This window comes from Furipterus horrens, unplaced genomic scaffold (genome assembly GCF_987537825.1).
Source record: "Furipterus horrens unplaced genomic scaffold, mFurHor1.1.pri manual_scaffold_5, whole genome shotgun sequence".
Classification (NCBI taxonomy): Eukaryota; Metazoa; Chordata; class Mammalia; order Chiroptera; family Furipteridae; genus Furipterus; species Furipterus horrens.
Window position 1 is genome coordinate 120,462,666 of NW_028327175.1, and position 9,301 is coordinate 120,471,966.

The 9,301-nt window shown below is 58.6% G+C and overlaps 1 protein-coding gene across 1 annotated transcript in view; it reads left to right on the forward strand.

The window, feature by feature from the left end:
• The window catches only part of KATNIP (katanin interacting protein), a 190,297-nt gene extending 185,369 nt beyond the window's left edge, over positions 1-4,928 (forward strand). The window contains exons 27-30 of the mRNA XM_090277423.1: positions 1,392-1,493; positions 2,042-2,202; positions 2,300-2,388; positions 3,011-4,928. Of these exons, the coding sequence (XP_090133549.1) occupies positions 1,392-1,493; positions 2,042-2,202; positions 2,300-2,388; positions 3,011-3,066 (408 nt within the window). The 3' untranslated portion in view covers positions 3,067-4,928. The remainder of the gene's footprint in view (positions 1-1,391; positions 1,494-2,041; positions 2,203-2,299; positions 2,389-3,010) is intronic.
• Positions 4,929-9,301: the final 4,373 nt, after the last annotated feature.

Genomic DNA, 9,301 nt, shown 5'->3' on the forward strand with positions numbered 1-9,301 from the left:
CACTCTGCCCTTTTCCTCCCAGCTCCGGTCCTCTCCATGTTCCCTCCTTCTGCTCCTTCCGTGCGTCACTGGGCACTGGCCCCCAGTCATGCCCTCCCTCTGGCACCAAGTCTGCCCGGTCATCTCTGCTAAACAACCGATTCCGTTTCGCCAATCTCAGACTCTGCCAGTGGTCCTGCTTTTCTCCAACATCTGGGGAGAGCCTAGGGGTGGGCCTTCGCCTGCCCGGACCTGGTTGGGGTGGCAGGGGGGAGGGAAGAAGCCAGGAGAGGGGATAGGTGGGCTTAGACACTCAGCCCCAGGGCAGGGGCCTGGGTGGTGATGTGTAGCGGTGTCTGCAGCATCCGTGTGACCATCGAAGTGTCCCCTGTTCCACTCCTTGGAATTGGGCAGGAAGATAAGGGGGTACGTTTTCCTCTCATAGCACTCACAGGAAGGGGCAGCATCAGCAGTTCTGTGAAGGATGTTTTCCAAGGGCCCTTGCCCCAAATTGCTCCCCACCTGGCCCATCAGCTTCCCTTGAGTGGAGGCCAGCCCCTCCGTTGCAAAGGGGAGCACATGGATCTATCAGCTCTTCGACCTGGGGCCACAACGCTGTGGACCCCATGCCAGGGCAGCCTGCTGCCGTCTTGAGCCTGGCCAGCCGCGCTTGCTGTCATCTTCACTGGGGTCCTCTGAGGGTGGCCACAGGCTGAGGACAAGGGCAGAACTGGGCCAGGCAGCCTGCAGCCTGCGGCCAATCCTGAACGCTTGCCGCTTTATTCCATCTCGCAAAGAGCCCCCTAACAGGAGAGCATCTTTGTTGGGGAGGGAGGGTGGGAGGTCACTGGGTCCCGCTGTACTAGCTGATTCTGTCCCTGATCTGGACCATCCCCTCCACACTCCCCTGGCAGAGATTCAGAGAGGAGTGCTGAAAATTACCCAGCAGTGCCTTCAAGGGCCTGTCTGCTGCGCTTTTCATTTGTGGTTAGGGGAACGGACAAACGGTCAAAGCAGTGCTGATTGCCGGGGCCGTGCTCCTTGACTTGAGAGTTGAGACCTGTCCACATTGCCCCAGACTGTGTTTCTGGGGAAAGGGAAGGGCACACCCAGTTCTCCACGGGTATTTAAATAGGGGCCACTTCAGGCCCGAGAAAGCAGGCCCTCCAAGAGCCAGTTCAGCTGTTTGTTGCAAACGCAGCCACACGTGACCTGACTCAAGATGGGCTTTGAGATGAAAGGCAGCGGGAACCCCCAGTACCACGGCCCTGAGCAGCTCAGGCCAGACTAGTCGGGCAGGCGCTGCCTCGGGCCCCCAGCGGGCTTGCCCCTGCCCGGGCCCGGCACCCCCACCCCACCCAGAACCTCTGTTTGCAAACATGCATGTTTGAATTCGTTCTTCTCCCTGACAGGTGAACCGGGTTTACGTGATTTTTGATCTGCCTACCACCGTGTCAATGATCAAACTGTGGAATTACGCAAAAACACCCCATCGAGGGGTGAAGGAGTTTGGCGTAAGTACTTAGTAGCTGGGTTTTTTGAGATAATTATGCTCAATGGTAATTAGGCCCCTAGCAATTATCATTCGTAGCAATTTGATTGACTTCTCTCTGTTGCAACCTTAGACACAAGTGCCTGATCCTCCATGCAGGGAAATTTGCCATCCAGCCGTGAATTCAAACCTCCTCTGAGTGATTTGAATCATCACCCTGAAAAAACAAAATGTGGCTTTTATTTCACCTTTTCTTCTCAAAACGTGCTGATTTAGGGAGTTCTCGTGCCAGGGGGTGACTCTGGGCTGGGGAGAGTAGGTCCCCCAGGCTCCCCAGCTCTGTCTCAGGGGTTAAAAGTATTTCCTCCCATGGAGCTTCAGCTTCCTCGTCTGGGACACGAGGCTAATGACATGTGCCTGCCTGATGGCTGTGAAGATCTAAAGTCAGGATGCTGGCCAGGCACAGTCGGTCAGGCTCTGTGCAGTGACACACTTTGCCCAAGGTCACGTGCGGGAAGGAGGAGAAGGGCCGTCAGCCGTACCGCAAAGCCCTCCTCTGTGTTTGTTCAGCTCCTGGTGGACGACTTGCTCGTGTACAATGGGATCCTGGCCATGGTGGGCCACCTGGTTGGGGGCATCCTGCCCACGTGCGAGCCCACAGTGCCCTACCACACCATCCTCTTCACCAAGGACATGGACGTCAGCCACCAGGAGAAACACACCACCATCAGGTGCGCTGCCCAGACCTACCCGCCAGCCCTAATGAGAACGGAGTCAGGGACACTCGGCCTGGCGCCTGATCGCATGTCTGTCATTCCCTCCCTGCAGCAACCCGGTGGAGGACCAGGACGTCCAGATGATGAACGAAAACCAAATCATTACCAGCTCGAAAAGGAAGCCAAGCGCCGTCGACCCAGGTCAGCTTCCATTCACTGCTTGGCGCACCCCTCAGGAGTCCGGGCTGAATAGAGGGGGGCTGGCAGCAGCACACACCCTCTCTTGCCCTGCCTGCCCTCAGACCCCGCTTCTCCACCCAGGAGCCTGACTGGGGGCTGAGGAGGGGCTGATGGAGGCAGAGCCCAGAGCAGCTTGCTGCCATCCTGCAGGCCCCTCGGGCCCAGCACTGCTTCCTTGAAGCCAGGCCTTTCGGTCACAGAGGGGAAAGGCTGTCAAGGACAGAAGCACATTATCAAGGGGGTTGCTGTAGGCCACATCAAACCGGTAGAGGATACACAGGTTGAGGGTGAGGAGGTGGTATTTGAGCTGCAGCCTAAAAGATGCGTGGGCTTGGCCAGGCAGAGGGCACAGTGTGGGCAGAGGCCTGGGGGCGGGGTGGGAGGAGCACAGAGCCTGCTGCAGGTGGCCGGGGGCCCAGTGCGCAGGAGTGCCGGCTCAGGGGCTGCTGGGGGCTGCAGGGGGGCCAGGTCTCCGAGGGCCTTGGATGGAAACCTAGTCAGCCTAGATTTCAGCCTGAGGGTGTGGGCAGCCCTCCAGGGTTGAGGCAAGCAATGCTCACCCCTCTGTGCTCTCCATTGACAGCCTTACGCCCCAAAACCTGCATAAGTGAGGAGACAGCAAGGCGATGGCGGTGCTGACGGTGAAGGGGATCGAGTCGGGCATCTCAGCCAGCCTGGGGCTCCTCGCTGGCCCCATGCAGCACCATGTCCCCCTCAGTCCTCAGGGTCTGCCAGCCCAGACCCTGGGGCTGGAAGAGAGCTGTGGTGTGGGGGAGCCTTCTGGGGAGAAGGGGCTTGAAGGGGAGACGGCCCTGGGAAAGGCAGGAGCTGCAGGCGGGGGAGGCAGGGCTGCTGCTGCAGGGGTGCTGCGGCCCCCGCCCTGCTCTGCAGGGAGCCCCGGACACCTGGCTTGCTGCCTCTCCCATAAGATCCAGCAAAAAAGGGCTGGCACCCACTCGGCCCTGTCCTGCGTTCCCTGAACCAGGTCTGACTTGGGTCAAGACAGGGGGAAGGGCTGGAGCGGCCCCCACCCGGCCCGGAGTGTGGCCAAGCAGGGCATGGGACCAGGCCTCTAGCACTCAAGGGGGTTCCACCCTCAGGGTCCCACGCTGAGGCACCAACACCCCCTCTCCCCCATACACATCCCTGCCTCATTTGGAGGCTAGCAGAGCTGCCTGAGATGGTGGGACTTTTCCCTGGACCCCCAAATGTCTTGCCAGAACTGCTATAAGCCCCTCACTCATCCTGGCTCCCACCCAGGACCAGTTGAAAAGGACAGATCCCCTCAGAGGAACTGGTTCTGCAGGCATCTCTGTCCTCTAATCAGGGCTGGCCAAGGGCATGGGTCCTGCTGAGGAAGGGAAGGGAGCTGCGCCCACTCATGTAGACCCGGGCCCACCCTGGCGTGCCAGGCGCTCAGCTCTGTGGGCCTGCCGGGCCCAGGTAAGACCAGCAGAGGGGGCAGCTTCAGACCCTAGAGGCCCTGTGGCCGAAAGGAAAGGGAGACCCGGGACCATTGCCACTCCCCTGCCCTCAGCCACTCCCCTTCCACTTGAACTCTGGACAGAGGCAGCCCCGCTGCACCCTGGAGGCAGCTTCCCATGCTGCGTTCTCCCTTTGTGTCCATGTCTGACGTCCATGCCCTTGGAGCCAGGCAGTGAGGGTCTCGCTGCCCAGGCCCCCACTCCTCCCTCTTCCAGCAGCTTCCCAGCAAGTTGGAAATGTGCCTTGCACCCCTAGCTGAGCAAAGCCCAGAATACATCTATTTCCATCTATGTAACAAGCTCGGATCAGGGACCTAATTGGTTTCCCAGTGGTGGGTAATTTCTCGTTCCTAATATTAATCCGTTGTTCTGCTGGCGCCCAGCCCAGCCGCGTTACTGTACTCCAAGTACGTTCCTATGCAACCAAGAGCCCAGCAAATGCTTTATGAGCTTTGCCGCTTCCGCGGGCAGCTATGCAAATGCACATCTCATTTGGAGCGTGGGGTCAATGTGCAGATAAGGAATTGTTTCTCCCCAAGACGATCCATCATTTCTGTAGCCTCCAAGACCCGAGCTTCTCTGCACACCTCCCAGATGTGGCGCTCCTCCAGGGCCTCAGCTCCAAGACAGCTGACATCTGGGGAAGTGAGGGCTGATCACACCAGCTCTTAGTGACCAAAACCACAACTGTGGCCTTAAAGGGAGCCAACTGTCCACTCCCACCCGGGGCAGGGGCCCAGGTCAGATTTGTTGGGAACATCGCACAAACACCATGCGCCCTCGCTCCTGGAATCTCAGCTGATGTTTATAATAATTGCATGCACCATGCAATTTCAAAAGAAAGAAAGGCTGTACAGGCACTAATCTAAAATAAATGTCTATTTTTTTTCTCTTGCAAAATCAATAAAAGATATTGTTAAGGATATAATTTGGTACACTGGATCAGGGGTCAAAGACAGGCCATGCTGTCTCCAGCAGCTGAGTCAGAGTCCGCCAAAGGCTGGCCAGGTGGCATGGGGGATGTCCCCTCTCTGAGCGTCACTTTCCCCATCTGCAAATGACCTGGCTCTGTGTGAAAAACAGACGATATAAGCCCATCCGTCTATCGTGGTTATTTTGTGCCTGGCACCACCTCATTTAACCCACATAGCAACACTATGGGGTCGGCACTATAATGATCCTCCTTTTATAGGTAAAGAAACTGAAGCACAGAGAGGCTGAGTAACTGGCCCAAGGCACACAGCTGCAGAAGCTATTAGTCAACACATAAACCCCAAGATAAGCACAGGAGAGCTGAGGTGGTGGTGAAATCCCTGGGTCTTTGGCTTTGGGGGGGGTCTCTCCATCCTGGAGGCCCACACCCAGATGTCTGATTCTTGGCCTCCCGCTTGGGTTCCCACTCCTCTGCTTCCTCCTGGCAGCCCTTGGCACCTGGGTGAAGCAGCCTGTGAGTGGAAAGAAGGTTCAGTTGAAAGGGTGGGAGCATCTGGGCTGCAGCTTGGGTGCCAGCAGTTGCCTCGGCAATGGATAAGAGGGCCCTTCGGAAACCCACCTCCCTCACTGCCAGGCTGAGGAGTGCGTCCTTCTGTCTGTCCCCTGCCCCCAGGGAGGGAAGATGGAAGGGCCTCCAGCAGCCTTTCCTGCCCGCTGCTTCTTTCTACCTCCCTGGGAAGACAGAGGGGCCCTGCCCTGCCCGGACACCCTGGTGTCAGAGAGCCACCCTCGGACCGCCCTCCGTGGCTGTATCCCTGGGTGGGGGGCTGAGTGAGGCACCCCACTTCTCGGCCACCGGGCCCCTGGCACGGAGGGACCAGAGCTTGCCCGGGAGGGCCTGGTCAACGGGGCGGCACAGCGCCAACAGCCCAGCAACACCACGTCTTCAGTGTTTTTAAGAGAAGCCAGAAATTCAGGTGTTTTATTTATTTTTAATGTATAAAGTGTAACTTTTAAATGTTGGGTCAACCAAGCAAACAAATACCCAAGTGCCCCAGATAAAACTGGTTATGAGTCCTGTGTAGCACCCCCCCTGACTCCCACCCTGCCTCAGCATGAACACCAGCACCCCTCCCTTCCTGGCCCCCCGAAGGCTGCAGTCCCCAACCTGCAGCTCCACAAGTGACCCCGGGCTGGTTCCTCCACCCTCCTTGTCTGTCCAGGGAGGTAAAAGGAGGAAGGAGATCATTCCTGGACCCATATCCTGCCCCTCAGCCCTCCATGGACAGAAAGGCCGGGGTCAGTTGGGTGACCTTTGCATGATAGAGGTCCCTACCCTCAGCCCTGGTGGGAGAACAGAGGCTTCCCCCTTCAACTCCTTCATCCCCACATCACGCCGTACACACAGGGTCAAATCAGCTCAGAGCTGCAACTGCCAGGGGCCCTTGGTACCAGCAAGCCCAGGCGTGGGTTACTGGAAATGAATCTCAGCCACAGCGGATAAGAGGCTTAGAGAAGAACAGGCCTGGGTTCCCAGAGGAACCTCTCCTCAGACCTCTGTCCCCTCGGTGATTTGCTTTCTCTGTCTAGCAGTGGGAAGGGCCTGCTTCCATCTGTCCATCTGTCTGAGTGCAGACAGGCACCATGAGCTCAGAGGACCCAGAGCCTGCTGACAGGTGGCAGCTGCCCCACACCCAGGCACACTTGCCCAGTTGTCCTGGGTCCCTCCTCAGGCCTCACCTTACACCCCACCCGGGTACAGAATGGTGCCCTTCCGAGGCTCTTGGCCCCACCCAGCCTCTGAGTGAACTTCAAGTCACAATCTGGTGGCTCAGCCACTCAGGGTGGGCTGGCTGTGCTGGTCTGGGAAGTTTCCTGCTTTTTTGGAAAAACTGGAAGATCTGGCAGCTCTAGTCCCACATTACTGGAAGGCCTCTGAGCCGCAGTCCCCACCAGCCCCAGCTGCCTCACACTGACTTGCTTCCCTCACTTGCATGCTGTCACAGCCCCGCATATATCCAAGTCTGCACCCCTGAGACAGGCAGGCGATGAATGGGAAGGGCAGGAGGGGGTGGGTGACACTGCTCTGGGGCCCGGAGTGGGTAAGAACTGTACCCCTGGGAATCAGGCCTGCCACTGGGGCATGTAGAGGGCTCTCCTGGGGCCCTGAGACTCGATCAAGCCTCTGGCATCCAGTCAAGCCAAAAGTGCAGGCTGGGGTCTGCAGGAGGCAGGGTGGGCCTCTGTACAACGGGTCATATGTCCCTATGTCCCCGTGAGCTGCGGGGCTGTCTGCATGGCTGTGCGGCACGTCCCTGAACCTCTGTGTGACGTGTGGCATTCATGACACCACTTCCAGGCTCCCAGCTCTGGAAAACTGCCCCACTCACAGCCCCTGCTGCAGGGACGGCCTTTGGCAGACATATTTTGTGATAACAAAACTAATAACAGCCCCCAATAGTGAGCCCTCCCCCACACCGGACGCTCTGCAAGTTTTGTCACTGGAGGTGTATATCAGTGCCAGACACTGAGACCTTATTCGGCAGGTACCCCTTCCCCAGCAAGTCAGTGATGGTGAACAGTGGCCCTGGGGCTGGCTGGCCATGTTCAAGTCCAGCCTCCACCACCTCCAATGGTACAACCTTGGAGAGGGACTTGACACCCTGCGCTTCCCTTGGCTTCCCTACCCAGCAGGGTGCCGGCAGTGCCTGCTTTTTAGAGGTGCTCCTGGGAGGGGACACGCACTCCATACGCTTTATGCTCAGTTTACAGGTGTGAACACTGAGACTTTCGGAGTAAGTGACTTGGGAGCTGAGAGGTGACTCCAGGCCTGCCCAGCTCCAGGCCTGAGCTCCACAGCAGAGCAACACAGCGCCACCTCCCTGCCAACCCTCCTCGACTTCTGTGATGCCTGCCAGCCTCAGCGGCTTGGTCCGGGAGGGGCACTGGCCTCTGTGCCGAGGCTGCTGTCCCCTCTCCTCTGCAACTCTCGCCCCCACTCTGCTGTTTCACTCCATCCCATGCCACCTCTCCCTCACCCAGCCCGCCTGCACCTCTGCACACCCCTCCACACCCCCGCCCGAGACATCCTCAGGGCGGGCCAGGAGGTTTGAGGAAGGGTGCTTGCGGTACAGACTCGCCACCCAGGCCTCATGCCAAGGAACATCTCTCAGGCAGAGGCCCCTCCCTCCCCCAGGTCCTGACCAGTCCTGGTAGCTGCTGGGCTCCTGCCAGGCCTCTGGACGGCAGCCCGGCCCCCAGCCTCCCCGAAGGTAGGGGCTCAGGCAGGGTCAGTCCAGGATGAAATGTGGCCCAAGAAGCAATTACCAGGGTAGCCCGGCCCGGACAGCACCGGGGAGGGCAGAGGCCCCGTGCCAGATTTCCCTCTGTCTGCAGTAAATGCCTGCATGAGGGAGATGGTTTCCCGCATGACTGGGGGTCCTCGGTCCCATGCTCCCACGGCCAGCGGCCCCGGGTGCGGTGGTGCGATGTGTGCTCTGCCCCTCCACCAGGGGCGAACGGGGCGCGTGAGCTGAGCTCTGGCTCTCCAGGCTGTGTGCTCCGGGCTGCATCTCCTGTGCTTTGGGGACGGGAGCTTTTTTGAGTCAATCGCCCAGAAAGCACCTTTTCCTGATTTCCACCAAGACCTGGTGTGGCTGTGTCCCTGCGGCACCAGGTCAAAGCCCAGAGAGGAGCCTCAGGCAAAGCCCAGCCCAGCCCAGCGCCCCTCAGCCCCTCGCTCTCTCTCATCTCCCAGCCACATTGGTGCGACTTCTCTCCACCCCAGAGCCACCCTGGTCCCCGCCAGGACCTCCCCTGCCTCTGCCCACTCCCATCTGCCAGGCCTTCCCCCCAACACACGCAGGACCACTTCCCAGATGTAGAGCAGGTCGTGCCCACCTCTTAAACCCCCTGCCACCACTGTCATTAGACGCCCTGTGCGGAGCTGATACTGAGCTGTCATTCACTTTCCTTTGAGATTCTCTTAACATACGTCTTTCTCTCTTTCTTTTTTTATTTTTCAGTATTTTGGTTTAAAATACAATACTGTGGCTGCAAAGAACAAAACAAACAAACAAAATATCTCCTACCAGTGGCTCCCCATGGCCCGTCACTGCTTGTTACAACCCACAAGGCCTCCCCGCACACTGTGCCTCCAGATGCACACTCAGCAGCAGGCCTGGGCTGCACGCTGCTACCAGTCTGTCCCGTCATAACCACAACGCCACGACGCTCCTCGCAGCCCATGGCCTTCATCCGTGCTCTGACCACTGCCCACGCACCTTGCCACCACCCTTGCACCCTGCTACCCCTGCGCAGCGGCTCTGCCTCTGAGGGGCCTGCCCGCACCGCTCCCATTTAAATCAGGTATCTCCTTGGTTCTCACATTCTGACACAACATTTATGTCGTTAGAATTAGCTTGGCAGGCCAGATGCTTTCCTTCATCCTCGCTTCC